This window comes from Oncorhynchus kisutch, unplaced genomic scaffold, assembly GCF_002021735.2.
Source record: "Oncorhynchus kisutch isolate 150728-3 unplaced genomic scaffold, Okis_V2 scaffold886, whole genome shotgun sequence".
NCBI lineage: Eukaryota > Metazoa > Chordata > Actinopteri > Salmoniformes > Salmonidae > Oncorhynchus > Oncorhynchus kisutch.
The window spans coordinates 107524-125254 of NW_022262831.1; the positions used below are offsets into that span (position 1 = coordinate 107524).

Sequence of the window (17731 nt, forward strand, 5' to 3'; positions counted from 1 at the left end):
AAAGAATATAGGTGGATGGTCTCTGGTCTAAACAAGTGCACTATATAGGTAATATTGGGCAATTTGGGACATAACAATAATATCACAATATATATTTTCATACATAATGACACCACACCAACAGCAACTTCAAACTACCAGTACTTTTCTTCTGATGAAAGAGCACCATGGCATTACTTTAGATCAAGGCTCTCTTGTGCATGGCATATGTCCCCCATTCACAATACTCAGAACAGAACCCCCCCCATTCACAATACTCAGAACAGAACCCCCCCATTCACAATACTCAGAACAGAACCCCCCCATTTGCAACCCTCAGAACAGAACCCCACCATTCACAATACTCAGAACAGAACCCCCCATTCACAATACTCAGAACAGACCCCCCCCCCCCATTCACAATACTCAGAACAGACCCCCCCCATTCACAATACTCAGAACAGAACCCCCCCATTCACAATACTCAGAACAGACCCCCCCCCCCCCCCCCCCCATTCACAATACTCTGAACAGACCCCCCCCATTCACAATGCTCAGAACAGATCCCCCCAACTAGTAGGCTGCACAAATGGCACCCTATTCCACATAAAGGTAATACAAATAGTGCACTACTTTTTAGTGCACCGAATAGGGTGCTATTTGGGCCGCATGCACAGGCTTCAACTCATAAATCACCTCACAAGTAATAATCATGAACATGTCCAAGTCATTGGACTCATAGTGAAGTCATTGGACTCATATCGTAGTCATTGGACTCATATCGAAGTCATTGGACTCATATTGAAGTCATTGGACTCATAGTGAAGTCATTGGACTCATAGTGACGTCCTTGGACTCATTGGACTCATATCGAAGTCATTGGACTCATATTGCAGTCATTGGACTCATATTGAAGTCATTGGACTCATACCGAAGTCATTGGACTCATATTGTAGTCATTGGACTCATATCGAAGTCGTTGGACTCATATCGTAGTCATTGGACTCATATTGTAGTCATTGGACTCATACTGAAGTCATTGGACTCATAGTGAAGTCATTGGACTCATATTGAAGTTATTGGACTCATAGTGAAGTCATTGGACTCATATTGAAGTCATTGGACTCATAGTGACGTCCTTGTTATGATATAACCTCATACACATAAACCAACTAAATAAATACACAATGGTAATATGGAAGTTATTCAGAAGAGGGAAGAATAACACAGTCTTGGCAGTTTGGTTGATTTGGCATTCTGGAGTTTTATCATATTTTTTGTGAGACAAAAATCACACTTACTCGCTGTACACACACACACTGACACACACACACACACACACACACACTGACACACACGTAAAAGGGGGACCACCTCTGAGTCGTATCATCATCGTGATGACATCAGCGCGTGTCTGTGTTCTATTGGCTTTAGTACTTGATTAAACCATGCATCTCTAACTATTTACGTACTTTGATAAAACTCTTGATAAAACTCTTTGTTGAAACGTACCACAGTAACTGGGATTCAGAAAAAAATCAAGTTTCAATATCGGGTTGCAAAATCCAGTCATTTTCCCCCAAATTCCCAGGTTGGAGGATTATGGATTTTGTGCTTATTTCTGTCTGATTCAAGAAAAATTCCAACCAGGATTTCTGGAAAATCAGGGAATTTGGGGAAAGTTCCTGAAATTTTGCAACCCTAAATACAGTACAAGGTTTAATGTGCTTGTTTCTCATCCGGCTGTCTAAAATGTCCTCACAGCATTATAATTTAAAATTCTCTCGTAGGTAGAGGTTTATTTAAATCCTGTGTCCACAAGCACATCCCAATCTTTTCAGATCATCGAAAGAAAGACTTCAACACCTCATCTTCTCCTCTTCCTCATCCTCTTCTTCCACCTACGATGAGTCATGGCATGTAGATTGCTACTGGTCCTTTCATTGTGAAAAGTTCTCAAGTCACCCTGGTTCCAATATGAAAAGTTCTAGAAGTCCTGGTGGTTCCAATATGAAAAGTTCTAGAAGTCCTGCTGGTTCCAATATGAACAGTTCTAGAAGTCCTGGTGGTTCCAATATGAAAAGTTCTAGAAGTCCTGGTGGTTCCAATATGAAAAGTTCTAGAAGTACTGGTGGTTCCAATATGAACAGTTCTAGAAGTCCTGGTGGTTCCAATATGAAAAGTTCTAGAAGTCCTGGTGGTTCCAATATGAACAGTTCTAGAAGTCCTGGTGGTTCCAATATGAAAAGTTCTAGAAGTCCTGGTGGTTCCAATATGAACAGTTCTAGAAGTCCTGGTGGTTCCAATATGAACAGTTCTAGAAGTCCTGGTGGTTCCAATATGAACAGTTCTAGAAGTCATGGTGGTTCCAAGGTTCCAGTGGCGTATCCCTTCCTTCTTCAGGACCAACCAACCACACAACATGGAGATGGTGTCATCCTATCCCAGAGATTTCTCTATTCTCCACCTAAAGATTAATGGGGGAAAAGGTCATATTGTGATCCTTCTCTTGAGGCGTTGTCAGTAGTGAAATGGTAAAGGGTTTTGTTTTTGGTCAAAGTCTTGAAGCACCGTTAGTTGTCAAACATGTCCTCGCCCGTTGTTAATGCAGAGAGAGAAAAGCCCAACCCAGTAGTCGAGAAGCTAGTCGGCTAGTTTTCAACACCAGAAACACCTCCACATGCAGCGCAGGCCATGTAAAACGTCACATGTGTTGTCATAAAAACCATGTTGACACTTGCAACCACAAAGCTTCCACACGGTTAGACATCACTTGGGTGCAGGCAGGACTTGAGATGTCTCTCTCTCTGTTATCTGATTCATTCCTCCCTTTCTCTCTCTCCCTCCTTTGTTCCCTCCCTCTGCCTCCTCTCACTGTGTCTTTAGGTGTGGTCATGCAACAAGCCCATAGCTGCCACCCACATTGGTCTGTCTCGTCTCCATCCCTCTCTCTCTCTCTCTCTACTTCTCTCACCTCATTCTCTCCCCCACTCAAATGCATCTACAATCCCTCCCTCCAGCATCTCTCTCCCTCCCTCCCTCTCTTTCCCTCCTTCTTTCATCTTATTCTCTCCAAGGCATCTATGATATCTCTCTTCCACCCTCTCTCCACCCCCCCTCCTTCCTCATCTGCATCTCTCCACCAACCCTCCTCCTTCCTCATCTGTATCTCTCCACCCCCCCTCCTCCTTCCTCATCTGTATCTCTCCACCCCCCTTCCTCCTTCCTCATCTGTATCTCTCCACCCCCCCTTCCTCATCTGTATCTCTCCACCCCCCCTTCCTCATCTGTGTCTCTCCACCCCCCCTTCCTCATCTGTATCTCCCCCCTCCTTCCTCATCTGTATCTCTCCACCCCCCCTTCCTCATCTGTATCTCTCCACCCCCCCTTCCTCATCTGTATCTCCCCCCTCCTTCCTCATCTGTATCTCTCCACACCCCCTCCTTCCTCATCTGTATCTCTCCACCCCCCCTCCTTCCTCATCTGTATCTCTCCACACCCCCTCCTTCCTCATCTGTATCTCTCCAACCTCCCTCCTTCCTCATCTGCATCCTCATCTGCACCCCCCCCTCCTTCCTCATCTGCATCTCTCCACCCCCCTCCTCCCTCATCTGCATCTCTCCACCCACCTCCTCCTTCCTCATCTGCATCTCTCCACCCCCCTCCTCCCTCATCTGCATCTCTCCACCCACCTCCTCCTTCCTCATCTGCATCTCTCCACCCCATCCTTCCTCATCTGCATCTCTCCACACCCCCTCCTTCCTCATCTGCATCTCTCCACCCACCTCCTCCTTCCTCATCTGCATCTCTCCACCCCCCCTCCTTCCTCATCTGTATCTCTCCACCCCCCCTCCTCCTTCCTCATCTGTATCTCTCCACCCCCCCTCCTCCTTCCTCATCTGTATCTCTCCACCCCCCCTCCTCCTTCCTCATCTGTATCTCTCCACACCCCCTCCTTCCTCATCTGCATCTCTCCACCCACCTCCTCCTTCCTCATCTGCATCTCTCCACCCCCCCTCCTCCCTCATCTGCATCTCTCCACCCCCAGGACTTTCCTCATGTGTTCATAGACTACGTAGGAGATGCTGACGGCGGGGATGACTTTCAGGAAGTTGGGGGCGATGCCGCGGTAGAGGCCAGCCACGCCCTCCTGGGTCACAATGTTCTGGAACAGACCTAGCATGGAGAGCTGAGGGCCACCCTTCACAGAGGCTGGAGGAGGAGAGGAGGAAGAGGAAGAGGAGAGGGAGGAGGAGGGAGGGAGAGGAGGATAGGAAGAGGAGGAGGAGGAGGGAGGGAGGGAAGAGAGAGCGGATGCACACATGGGTGAAAGTGACAGGTAGATAAATGTAGTTTATCTCACACACCCACGGCCCTGCGACCCCACCTCCCCCTCTCACAAAGCCCTGCCCCCCCACCTCCCCCTCTCACACACCCAAGCCTCCCCCCCCCACCTCCCCCTCTCACACACCCAAGCCCTGCCCCCCCACCTCCCTCTCTCACACAGCCCTGCCCCCCACCTCCCCCTGTCTCACCCTGTGCCTGCATGCGTGTTCTGACCAGAGCCAGAGGGTAACTGGCTAGCTGACCACAGGTACTGGACATGGTTCCACACCCCACCAACACCACAACACCTGGGTCTGCTGAATCTGTGTGCCTCGCTAACCACGCATTCTTCATAGTCTGGGAGAGGGGAAGTAGAGAGAGGGGAGAGAGAGAGAGGGAGAGAGAGAGGGGAGAGAGGGGAGAGAGAGAGGGAGAAAGAGGGGGGAGAGAGGGGGGGAGAGAGAGAGAGAGAGAGAGAGAGAGGGAGGGGAGAGAGAGAGGGTGAGTGAGAGAGGGTAGAGAGAGAGGGAGGGAAGAGAGAGGGTGAGAGAGAGAGAGACATACATCAGTGATATATTCCCCCACACACACACCCTCCCCCATTCCCCTCTCACACACACCCTCCCCCATTCCCCCATACACACCCTCCCCCACTCCCCCCCACACACCCTCCCCCACTCCCCCCACACACACCTCGTAGACAGCGAGGTCAATGCCAGCGTAGGGTATGATGCCTATGATGTTGGGTACATATCCTTTATAGAAGGCCATGATGCCCTCCCTGTGGAGGATCTGTCTGGCACAGTCTAACACACTGGTGTACTGGCCTGTCTTCCCCAGGGTCAGACGAGTCTTCAGGACCTGGGGGAGGTAGGGGGAGGGAGGGGGGGTGGGGGGGGGGGGGGGGAGAGGGAGGTAGGGGGAAGGAGAGAGGGAGTTTGTTAGTGCATGTGGGAGAAATAATGTTTTTCCACATCAGTGTATATGTGTGTATACAAGTGTGTGAATTTGTATATTTTCGAGTGTGTGTGTGCTGAAGTGCATGTGTAAATGTGTTTATTTTCGTGTGTATTTTACTGTGTGTGTGTGTGTGTGTGTGTGTGTGAGAGTGTGTGTGTGTACATTATTTTAGTGTGTGTATGTGTATTTTAATGTGTGTGTTTATGTGTATTTTTGAGTGTGAGTGTGTGTGCTCTAACCTCCATAGGGTAGATGGCTGTCTGAGCAGTAGCTCCTGCTAACGACCCAGCTACAAACCTCTCATGAACCCTCAGAGGTCCCCTCTCCTTACTGCCACGCATCCACCTCTTAATCTACAGAGAGAGAGAGAGAGACAGAGAGAGAGAGTCAGAGAGACAGAGAGAGAGAGTCAGAGAGACAGCAGTGGATGATGATGTGACAGATGTCAGAAAGATCAGGAACAGGATGGTGTGGTGTAGTGTAGTGTAGTGTGGTGTAGTGTAGTGTAGTGTGGTATAGATGGTGTAGTGTAGTGTAGTGTGGGGTGGTGTGGTGTAGTGTAGTGTAGTGTGGTGTAGTGTAGTGTAGAGTAGTGTGGTGTAGTGTGGTGTGGTGTAGTGTAGTGTAGTGTGGTGTAGTGTAGTGTGGTGTAGTGTAGTGTGGTATAGTATGGTGTAGTGTAGTGTAGTGTAGCGTAGCGTGGCGTAGTGTAGTGTAGTGTAGTGTGGTGTGGTGTGGTGTAGTGTAGTGTAGTGTGGTGTAGTGTAGTGTAGCGTGGCGTAGCGTAGCGTGGCGTGGCGTGGTGTAGTGTAGTGTGGTGTGGTATAGTGTGGTGTAGTGTAGTGTAGTGTGGTGTGGTGTGGTGTAATGTAGTGTAGTGTGGTGTGGTGTAGTGTAGTGTAGTGTAGTGTAGTGTAGTGTAGTGTGGTGTAGTGTAGTGTGGTGTAGTGTAGTGTAGTGTGGTATAGTATGGTGTAGTGTAGTGTAGTGTAGTGTGGTGTAGTGTAGTGTGGTATAGTATGGTGTAGTGTCGTGTAGTGTAGTGTGGTGTGGTATAGTGTGGTGTAGTGTAGCGTGGTGTAGTGTAGTGTAGTGTGGTGTAGTGTGGTGTGGTATAGTATGGTGTAGTGTCGTGTAGTGTGGTGTGGTATAGTGTGGTGTAGTGTAGCGTGGTGTAGTGTAGTGTAGTGTGGTGTAGTGTGGTGTAGTGTGGTGTGGTGTAGCGTGGTGTAGTGTAGTGTGGTGTAGTGTGGTGTAGTGTAGTGTGGTGTGGTGTAGTGTAGTGTAGTGTGGTGTAGTGTAGTGTAGAGTAGTGTGGTGTAGTGTGGTGTGGTGTAGTGTAGTGTAGTGTGGTGTAGTGTAGTGTGGTGTAGTGTAGTGTGGTATAGTATGGTGTAGTGTAGTGTAGTGTAGCGTAGCGTGGCGTAGTGTAGTGTGGTGTGGTGTGGTGTAGTGTAGTGTAGTGTAGTGTAGTGTGGTGTAGTGTAGTGTAGCGTGGCGTAGCGTAGCGTGGCGTGGCGTGGTGTAGTGTGGTGTGGTGTGGTGTGGTGTAATGTAGTGTAGTGTGGTGTGGTGTAGTGTAGTGTAGTGTGGTGTAGTGTAGTGTGGTGTAGTGTAGTGTAGTGTGGTGTAGTGTAGTGTGGTATAGTATGGTGTAGTGTCGTGTAGTGTAGTGTGGTGTGGTGTGGTATAGTGTGGTGTAGTGTAGTGTAGTGTGGTGTGGTGTGGTGTGGTGTAATGTAGTGTAGTGTGGTGTGGTGTAGTGTAGTGTAGTGTAGTGTAGTGTAGTGTAGTGTAGTGTAGTGTAGTGTGGTGTAGTGTAGTGTGGTGTAGTGTAGTGTAGTGTGGTATAGTATGGTGTAGTGTAGTGTAGTGTAGTGTGGTGTAGTGTAGTGTGGTATAGTATGGTGTAGTGTCGTGTAGTGTAGTGTGGTGTGGTATAGTGTGGTGTAGTGTAGCGTGGTGTAGTGTAGTGTAGTGTGGTGTAGTGTGGTGTGGTATAGTATGGTGTAGTGTCGTGTAGTGTGGTGTGGTATAGTGTGGTGTAGTGTAGCGTGGTGTAGTGTAGTGTAGTGTGGTGTAGTGTGGTGTAGTGTGGTGTGGTGTAGCGTGGTGTAGTGTAGTGTGGTGTAGTGTGGTGTAGTGTAGTGTGGTGTGGTGTAGTGTAGTGTAGTGTGGTGTAGTGTAGTGTAGAGTAGTGTGGTGTAGTGTGGTGTGGTGTAGTGTAGTGTAGTGTGGTGTAGTGTAGTGTGGTGTAGTGTAGTGTGGTATAGTATGGTGTAGTGTAGTGTAGTGTAGCGTAGCGTGGCGTAGTGTAGTGTGGTGTGGTGTGGTGTAGTGTAGTGTAGTGTAGTGTGGTGTAGTGTAGTGTAGCGTGGCGTAGCGTAGCGTGGCGTGGCGTGGTGTAGTGTGGTGTGGTGTGGTGTGGTGTAATGTAGTGTAGTGTGGTGTGGTGTAGTGTAGTGTAGTGTGGTGTAGTGTAGTGTGGTGTAGTGTAGTGTAGTGTGGTGTAGTGTAGTGTGGTATAGTATGGTGTAGTGTCGTGTAGTGTAGTGTGGTGTGGTATAGTGTGGTGTAGTGTAGCGTGTTGTAGTGTAGTGTAGTGTGGTGTAGTGTGGTGTAGTGTGGTGTGGTATAGTATGGTGTAGTGTCGTGTAGTGTAGTGTGGTGTGGTATAGTGTGGTGTAGTGTAGCGTGGTGTAGTGTAGTGTAGTGTGGTGTAGTGTGGTGTGGTATAGTATGGTGTAGTGTAGTGTAGTGTGGTGTACTGTGGTGTGGTGTAGTGTGGTGTAGTGTAGTGTAGTATGGTGTAGCGTAGTGTATTGTAGTGTAGTGTAGTGTAGTATGGTGTAGTGTGGTGTAGTGTAGTGTAGTGTAGTATGGTGTAGCGTAGTGTAGTGTGGCGTGGTGTAGTTTGGTGTAGTGTAGTGTGGTGTAGTGTAGTGTAGTGTAGTGTAGTGTGGTGTGGTGTGGTGTAGTGTAGTGTAGTGTGGTGTGGTGTAGTGTAGTGTGGTATAGTATGGTGTAGTGTAGTGTAGTGTAGTGTAGTGTGGTATAGTATGGTGTAGTGTCGTGTGGTGTAGTGTAGTGTGGTATAGTATGGTGTAGTGTAGTGTGGTGTAGTGTAGCGTAGTGTAGTGTGGTGTGGTGTAGTATGTAGTACTCCACCTGTTCGTAGGCCCAGAACTTGATGGCGGTCTCGGGGGCGATCTTCATGACGTTTGGTGGTGTGGTGTAGTGTAGTGTAGTGTGGTGTAGTGTAGTGTAGTGTGGTATAGATGGTGTAGTGTAGTGTAGTGTGGGGTGGTGTGGTGTAGTGTAGTGTAGTGTGGTGTAGTGTAGTGTAGAGTAGTGTGGTGTAGTGTGGTGTGGTGTAGTGTAGTGTAGTGTAGTGTGGTGTAGTGTAGTGTGGTGTAGTGTAGTGTGGTATAGTATGGTGTAGTGTAGTGTAGTGTAGCGTAGCGTGGCGTAGTGTAGTGTAGTGTAGTGTGGTGTGGTGTGGTGTAGTGTAGTGTAGTGTGGTGTAGTGTAGTGTAGCGTGGCGTAGCGTAGCGTGGCGTGGCGTGGTGTAGTGTAGTGTGGTGTGGTATAGTGTGGTGTAGTGTAGTGTAGTGTGGTGTGGTGTGGTGTAATGTAGTGTAGTGTGGTGTGGTGTAGTGTAGTGTAGTGTAGTGTAGTGTAGTGTAGTGTGGTGTAGTATAGTGTGGTGTAGTGTAGTGTAGTGTGGTATAGTATGGTGTAGTGTAGTGTAGTGTAGTGTAGTGTGGTGTAGTGTAGTGTGGTATAGTATGGTGTAGTGTCGTGTAGTGTAGTGTGGTGTGGTATAGTGTGGTGTAGTGTAGCGTGGTGTAGTGTAGTGTAGTGTGGTGTAGTGTGGTGTAGTGTGGTGTGGTATAGTATGGTGTAGTGTCGTGTAGTGTAGTGTGGTGTGGTATAGTGTGGTGTAGTGTAGCGTGGTGTAGTGTAGTGTAGTGTGGTGTAGTGTGGTGTAGTGTGGTGTGGTATAGTATGGTGTAGTGTAGTGTGGTGTAGTGTAGTGTGGTATAGTATGGTGTAGTGTAGTGTAGTGTAGCGTAGCGTGGCGTAGTGTAGTGTAGTGTAGTGTGGTGTGGTGTGGTGTAGTGTAGTGTAGTGTGGTGTAGTGTAGTGTAGCGTGGCGTAGCGTAGCGTGGCGTGGCGTGGTGTAGTGTAGTGTGGTGTGGTATAGTGTGGTGTAGTGTAGTGTAGTGTGGTGTGGTGTGGTGTAATGTAGTGTAGTGTGGTGTAGTGTAGTGTAGTGTAGTGTAGTGTAGTGTAGTGTGGTGTAGTATAGTGTGGTGTAGTGTAGTGTAGTGTGGTATAGTATGGTGTAGTGTAGTGTAGTGTAGTGTGGTGTAGTGTAGTGTGGTATAGTATGGTGTAGTGTCGTGTAGTGTAGTGTGGTGTGGTATAGTGTGGTGTAGTGTAGCGTGGTGTAGTGTAGTGTAGTGTGGTGTAGTGTGGTGTAGTGTGGTGTGGTATAGTATGGTGTAGTGTTGTGTAGTGTAGTGTGGTGTGGTATAGTGTGGTGTAGTGTAGCGTGGTGTAGTGTAGTGTAGTGTGGTGTAGTGTGGTGTAGTGTGGTGTGGTATAGTATGGTGTAGTGTAGTGTAGTGTGGTGTACTGTGGTGTAGTGTAGTGTGGTGTAGTGTAGTGTAGAGTAGTGTGGTGTAGTGTGGTGTGGTGTAGTGTAGTGTAGTGTGGTGTAGTGTAGTGTGGTGTAGTGTAGTGTGGTATAGTATGGTGTAGTGTAGTGTAGTGTAGCGTAGCGTGGCGTAGTGTAGTGTAGTGTGGTGTGGTGTGGTGTAGTGTAGTGTGGTGTGGTATAGTGTGGTGTAGTGTAGTGTGGTGTACTGTGGTGTAGTGTAGCGTGGTGTAGTGTAGTGTAGTGTGGTGTAGTGTGGTGTAGTGTAGTGTGGTGTGGTGTAGTGTAGTGTAGTGTAGTGTGGTGTAGTGTAGTGTAGAGTAGTGTGGTGTAGTGTGGTGTGGTGTAGTGTAGTGTAGTGTGGTGTAGTGTAGTGTGGTGTAGTGTAGTGTGGTATAGTATGGTGTAGTGTAGTGTAGTGTAGTGTGGTGTAGTGTAGTGTGGTATAGTATGGTGTAGTGTCGTGTAGTGTAGTGTGGTGTGGTATAGTGTGGTGTAGTGTAGCGTGGTGTAGTGTAGTGTAGTGTAGTGTGGTGTAGTGTGGTATAGTGTGGTGTGGTATAGTATGGTGTAGTGTCGTGTAGTGTAGTGTGGTGTGGTATAGTGTGGTGTAGTGTAGCGTGGTGTAGTGTAGTGTAGTGTGGTGTAGTGTGGTGTAGTGTGGTGTGGTATAGTATGGTGTAGTGTAGTGTAGTGTGGTGTACTGTGGTGTAGTGTAGTGTGGTGTAGTGTAGTGTAGAGTAGTGTGGTGTAGTGTGGTGTGGTGTAGTGTAGTGTAGTGTGGTGTAGTGTAGTGTGGTGTAGTGTAGTGTGGTATAGTATGGTGTAGTGTAGTGTAGTGTAGTGTGGTGTAGTGTGGTGTGGTGTAGTGTAGTGTAGTGTGGTGTAGTGTAGTGTGGTGTAGTGTAGTGTGGTATAGTATGGTGTAGTGTAGTGTAGTGTAGTGTGGTGTAGTGTAGTGTGGTATAGTATGGTGTAGTGTCGTGTAGTGTAGTGTGGTGTGGTATAGTGTGGTGTAGTGTAGCGTGGTGTAGTGTAGTGTAGTGTAGTGTGGTGTAGTGTGGTATAGTGTGGTGTGGTATAGTATGGTGTAGTGTCGTGTAGTGTAGTGTGGTGTGGTATAGTGTGGTGTAGTGTAGCGTGGTGTAGTGTAGTGTAGTGTGGTGTAGTGTGGTGTAGTGTGGTGTGGTATAGTATGGTGTAGTGTAGTGTAGTGTGGTGTACTGTGGTGTAGTGTAGTGTGGTGTAGTGTAGTGTAGAGTAGTGTGGTGTAGTGTGGTGTGGTGTAGTGTAGTGTAGTGTGGTGTAGTGTAGTGTGGTGTAGTGTAGTGTGGTATAGTATGGTGTAGTGTAGTGTAGTGTAGTGTAGCGTAGCGTGGCGTAGTGTAGTGTAGTGTGGTGTGGTGTGGTGTAGTGTGGTGTGGTATAGTGTGGTGTAGTGTAGTGTGGTGTACTGTGGTGTAGTGTAGCGTGGTGTAGTGTAGTGTAGTGTGGTGTAGTGTGGTGTAGTGTAGTGTGGTGTGGTGTAGTGTAGTGTAGTGTGGTGTAGTGTAGTGTAGAGTAGTGTGGTGTAGTGTGGTGTGGTGTAGTGTAGTGTAGTGTGGTGTAGTGTAGTGTGGTGTAGTGTAGTGTGGTATAGTATGGTGTAGTGTAGTGTAGTGTAGCGTAGCGTGGCGTAGTGTAGTGTGGTGTGGTGTGGTGTAGTGTAGTGTAGTGTAGTGTGGTGTAGTGTAGTGTAGCGTGGCGTAGCGTAGCGTGGCGTGGCGTGGTGTACTGTAGTGTGGTGTGGTGTGGTGTGGTGTAATGTAGTGTAGTGTGGTGTGGTGTAGTGTAGTGTAGTGTGGTGTAGTGTAGTGTGGTGTAGTGTAGTGTAGTGTGGTGTAGTGTAGTGTGGTATAGTATGGTGTAGTGGTCGTGTAGTGTAGTGTGGTGTGGTATAGTGTGGTGTAGTGTAGCGTGGTGTAGTGTAGTGTAGTGTGGTGTAGTGTGGTGTAGTGTGGTGTGGTATAGTATGGTGTAGTGTCGTGTAGTGTAGTGTGGTGTGGTATAGTGTGGTGTAGTGTAGCGTGGTGTAGTGTAGTGTAGTGTGGTGTAGTGTGGTGTGGTATAGTATGGTGTAGTGTAGTGTAGTGTGGTGTACTGTGGTGTGGTGTAGTGTGGTGTAGTGTAGTATGGTGTAGCGTAGTGTATTGTAGTGTAGTGTAGTGTAGTATGGTGTAGTGTGGTGTAGTGTAGTGTAGTGTAGTATGGTGTAGCGTAGTGTAGTGTGGCGTGGTGTAGTTTGGTGTAGTGTAGTGTAAGTGTAGTGTAGTGTAGTGTAGTGTGGTGTGGTGTGGTGTGGTGTGGTGTGGTGTGGTGTGGTGTGGTGTAGTGTAGTGTAGTGTGGTGTGGTGTAGTGTAGTGTGGTATAGTATGGTGTAGTGTAGTGTAGTGTGGTATAGTATGGTGTAGTGTCGTGTGGTGTAGTGTAGTGTGGTATAGTATGGTGTAGTGTAGTGTGGTGTAGTGTAGCGTAGTGTAGTGTGTGTGGTGTAGTATGTAGTACTCCACCTGTTCGTAGGCCCAGAACTTGATGGCGGTCTCGGGGGCGATCTTCATGACGTTGACCCCGTTGCCCCTCCACAGGGAACTGAATCCCCCCTCCTTCACCATGGCCCTCAGCCCACTGACCATGTTCCCCACCCCAAGGGCCCCTGCAGGGTTCCCCGGGGTCGAGCCATGCACCTGGGGGGACACAGACACAGTGTATCAGGAGGGGTGTCCTAAATGACACCCTCTAGACACTCTTATTCAGACCTGACTAGTCGATCATGTCCTGTAATATTACGAGCCCAGAGTGAACACATGATGTACAGTACACAAGTTAGACCACTCTGTAGTTAGAATCTTTCAGTGGTGATACTTCACATCCCCCCAGGTTGGAGCTGAATATACATCTCCACCTCAGGACCAGATCTAGGAACAGTTTATCTTCCCCCTATCCTAATCTCAACCGTTTAGAGGAGGCATGTGAAGCTGAACTTAGACCAGTATGTAGGGGCAACTTCATTTCACCAACCACCTTCAATCCTCCTCTCCTCCTCTCCTCTCCTTCCTCCTCTCCTCTCCTCTCCTCTCCTCTCCTCTCCTCTCCTCCTCTCCTCTCCTCTCTCCCTCCCCTACCTCTCCTCAACTCCCCTCTCCTCTCTCTCCCTCCTCTACTCTAGTCTCCTCACCTCTCATCTCTTTCCTCTACTCTCATCTCCTCTCCTCTCCTCTAGGCTCCTCCTCCCCTTCTCCTCTACTTCCTCTCCTCTTCCTCTCCTCTCCTCTCTCTCCTCTCCCTCTCTCTCCTCTCATCTCCTCTCATCCTACTCTCCTCTCCTCTCTCCTCTCCTCTCCTCTCCTCTCCTCTCCTCTCCTCTCCTCTCCTCTCCTCTCCTCTCCTCTCCTCTCCTCTCCTCTCCCTCTCCTCTAGTCTCCCCCTCCCCTCTCCTCTCCTCTAGTCTCCCCCTCCCCTCTCTCTCCTATCCTCTCATAATGTCTGCTCCCCTCTCCCCCCTCTCCTCTTATCTTCCCTCCTTTCCTCTAGTCTCCTCCCCTTCCCTCTACTCAACTCTACCTTCCCTCCTCTCCTCCCTCTCCTCTCTTTTCCTCTCCTCTCCTTTCCTCTCCTCTAGAGTCCTACCCTCCATTCTCCTTTTCTCTCCTCTCCCCAAATTCCTGTTCTCCTCTTCTGTCCTCTCTTCACTTCTCTTCTCCTCACCTGCAGGAAGACTTTAAGGCGGTCCAGTGGGGCGGTGCCGGTCCGGGAGACTGATCCTGCCATAGCTCCAGCCATCAGCTGTCTCCAGACGAACCCTGACTTCTTCTCCTGCTCGGAGAACTCATCAGGACAGGTCAGGTTGTCTCCTATGTCCAGCATCTAGACAGAGAGAGAGGGGGGAAGGCGGAAGAGGGGGAAGGGGAAACAGGTAGGGGGGAGAAGGGAAAGGTGGGGATGGAGGGGGGAGGAGGGAGAGGTAGGGATGGAGGGGGAGAGGTGGGGATGGAGGGGGAGGAGGGAGAGGTAGGGATGGAGGGGAAGGGAGAGGAGAGGAGAGGATGGAGGGAGAGTCATTTGACATTCGACTTAGTTTTACTAAACAACAAAGTTGTCAGACTGGTATCCAGGCTACATCCCTGCTGGGTTTCCTCTGTGTGTGTGTGTGTGTGTGTGTGTCGTGTGTGTGTGTGTGTGTGTGTGTGTGTGTGTGTGGTGTGTGTGTGTGTGTGTGTGTGTGTGTGTGTGTGTGTGTGTGTGTGTGTGTGTGTGTGCGTGCGTGCGTGTGTGCGTGTCTCACATGAGAGTGTTTCCAGTAGCGAGAGATGTCTTCCAGACTGTGTATGGGGTTGAACAGGAAGTGATCTCGCCACTCATCCCAGTCGATGGTCATGTTACCATCCCTGTCGATACTGACCAGAGACAGAGAGAATGTTACACATGGCACGACACACACACACACACACACACAGACGGACACACACACACACATGGACGGACACACACACACACACGGACGGACACACTAGGCTGAGCCCATTTAGTGGACTGGTGGTTTGTTCTGGTTGACAGGCTGTTGGTCGACCGACATTTCTTTAGTTCAGCAGTAGCACGTTAGTATATCTTGTTTTTGTACAAGACACCGTCTGATTGGCTCCTGTCTCAGTGGACTAATCCATTGTGGAGGCCGTGGGGGTGGCACAGTCCATCACTCTAAGACATGTGATTACTGAAATTGAATATGGATTACAAAATATATTGTAATCTAACAGCACCTGTTTGTCACACAGAATAAACACACAGATCTAACACACAGCTCTAACAACAGCTCTAACCACACAGCTCTAACACACAGCTCTCGCTCCTAAACCTTCCCTTTTCCTGGATCTCCTGTAGTCTCCACAACTAAGTCAAATGTCTTCCACAGATCTGACTTCCTCTTTCCACAGATCTGACTTCCTCTTTCCCGCCTGAGCAACCAGTAAACATTAGACCGCTTCCAGCTTCTTTTTTCACGTCCCTCCGCATCCATTTTGCTGTCACGTGTTACTGTGTTTGGCGTTTGTTATAACCGATTTATTGATGTGATTATGATAGGCTATAGGTCAGGTCCTATTGGTTCACATGCATGCGAGCTTACATGTTTCATGTAAAGAAAGCAAAGGGTTGAGGGATTAGGGAATGTGTTCCTAATAGGAACAAGGGTTGAGGGATTAGGGAATGTTGTTCCTAATAGGAACAAGGGTTGAGGGATTAGGGAATGTTGTTCCTAATTAGGAACAAGGGTTGAGGGATTAGGGATGTTGTTCCTAATAGGAACAAGGGTTGAGGGATAGGGAATGTTGTTCCTAATAGGAACAAGGGTTGAGGGATTAGGGAATGTTGTTCCTAATAGGAACAATGGTTGAGGGATTAGGGAATGTTGTTCCTAATAGGAACAAGGGTTGAGGGATTAGGGACTGTTGTTCCTAATAGGAACAAGGGTTGAGGGAATAGGAAAGTTGTTCCTAATAGGAACAAGGGTTTGAGGGAATAGGGAATGTTGTTCATGAACAAATTAGATTATTTAGTGAACTGAACTTTTCAGTCAGAAACAGTAAGAAACTAAACGTCTGAAATGTACATCACAGCTTCAGCACTGAGACAGACAATAAACTCTCAGCTGTGCTGTTGTGCCTTTTTCTCTGCAGTAGGGAGGAGAGAGAGACAACGTGCACCAGTCACACAGACACTTCAACACAGTTGTGACCCTCGGGCTCTTTCTTCAGTCATTTGTGCATCTTAATATTTTAGTCCAAACAGTGTGCTTAAAGCATCAGGACAAGCTCAGTGCAACATGTAGTGGTTTTATTCAAACACAGGGGGCGTGTCTGTCCATATATGGAAAAAGAAGTTTCAACATTTCAACCAATCGATTGGTCAAAGAACAGGACGACTCTCGGTCGACCAAGACAACCCTAGAAGACATACACTACACTTGCATGGACCGACCACAAACACACACACACACAGATGGACACACACCCACAATGCTATGGACGAACACACCCACACACACACCTCACACACACACACACACACACACACACACACACACACACACACACACCACACACACACACACACACACACACACACACAACACCACACACCACACACACACACACACACACATCACACACACCACTCACACACACACACACACACACAACACACTCTCTCACACACACACTACCACACCCACACACTCACACACACACCACACACACACACCACCACAACAGTAATAATCATGCAAACTCACAACATAAAAGTATAGTGTCCGACAACTCCAATTGTAGAATACAAAGCCATTCTACATTCCTACTAGATTACAGGCATAAATATAACCAGGAGTAGACTGTTATCCTTATCGCGGTAGATATAGAAGTAGAGTAGATTGTACAGACCTCTTCATGATCGTGCCCAGCTCCTTCAGACTCCCAGCATTCCCAGAGTTTGAAGGGACTGCTGAATGCTCTTGATAATCTATCTCACTGCCAAAACACAGTATCCACGTCAGAGTTGGTGTGTGTATTTGATGTGTGTGTATTTGACTGTGTGTGTATTTGACTGTGTGTGTATTTGACTGTGGTGTGTATTTGACTGTGTGTGTATTTGACTGTGTGTGTTTTGATTGTGTTTCTCAGTGTGTATTTTATCCACATACCTTACGTACGTACGCAACACAAGAACCCAGTGAGCTTTTGTAAAATTGTCTATATTGTATATTTGTATCAAGTTACAAAATGTGGGTCTGCACACGTCTGCGTATTTTAGTTAAACAACTCCAGAGGATGTCCATTTAGCTCCTGTGATTCTGGAGCCCGTACGTAAGACGGGTTCATATTTATCTTTACAAAACCGTCATTGTTGCGGTCCAGGCTGAGGAACATGAGTCGGAGCTCTTCCTCGTGGGAGCGGAGGTACTGCCGGAACTCCTGGAAGTCCAACTCTCCATCATTGTTGCTGTCCCCCTCCTTGACAATCTGCTGGGGAGGGGGCACAGAAGGGGGGTGAGGAGCGGTGTAGGGCAGAGGTGGTGGAAGGGGGGTGGAAAGGGGAGGAGGTGGTGGGGTTGAAGAGATGGGGGAGTGGAAATGTTGTGGGGGGCACAGGGTGGAAGGGTGGAGAGGGAATGGAGAGATGTGAGGCGAGGAGAGAGAGAGAGGAGAGGTGGGGGAGGAGGAGATAGGGAGATGTGGGGCGAGGAGAGAGAGAGGAGAGGTGGGGGAGAGGAGATGGACAGGGAATGGAGAGATGTGAGGCGAGGAGAGAGAGAGGAGAGTTGGGGAGGAGGAGATAGAGGATGTGGGGTGGGGTGGGGCGAGGAGAGAGAGAGAGGAGAGGTGGGGGGGAGGAGGAGATGGAGAGATGTGGGTGAGGAGAGAGAGAGAGAGGTGGGGGAGGAGGAGATGGAGAGATGTGGGGTGAGGAGAGAGAGGAGAGGGTGGGGGAGGAGATGGAGAGCAGTAGAAGAGTTGCCACATGGTTAAGAACAGGAGGAAGTGGTGGATGGAATGTTAATGTAGAGGTGAATTAAGAACAGGAGGAAGTGGTGGATGGAATGTTAATGTGGAGGTGAATTAAGAACAGGAGGAAGTGGTGGATGGAATGTTAATGTGGAGGTGAATTAAGAACAGGAGGAAGTGGTGGATGGAATGTTAATGTGGAGGTGAATTAAGAACAGGAGAAGTGGTGGATGGAATGTTAATGTGGAGGTGAATTAAGAACAGGAGGAA

The 17731-nt window shown here is 48.4% G+C and overlaps 1 protein-coding gene across 2 annotated transcripts; it reads right to left on the minus strand.

Annotated features, from left to right (window-relative positions):
* Positions 1-1218: 1218 nt before the first annotated feature.
* On the minus strand, positions 1219-16416 carry LOC116362874 (calcium-binding mitochondrial carrier protein SCaMC-1-B-like). 2 transcript variants are annotated; one of them, XM_031816866.1, is made up of 9 exons: positions 16400-16416; positions 14251-14362; positions 13674-13832; positions 12479-12652; positions 5505-5618; positions 4999-5166; positions 4515-4662; positions 4035-4191; positions 1219-2446 (listed from the first exon to the last, which is right to left on the minus strand). In XM_031816866.1, exons 1-9 carry the CDS (start codon positions 16405-16407, stop codon positions 2419-2421), a joined length of 1068 nt encoding a protein of 355 aa, XP_031672726.1. In that variant the 5' UTR covers positions 16408-16416; the 3' UTR covers positions 1219-2418. The 2 variants fall into 2 exon arrangements, with proteins under 2 accessions (XP_031672726.1, XP_031672725.1); XM_031816865.1 differs by lacking the exon at positions 16400-16416 and having other exon boundaries at positions 14251-14457.
* Between the last annotated feature and the right edge of the window lie 1315 nt (positions 16417-17731).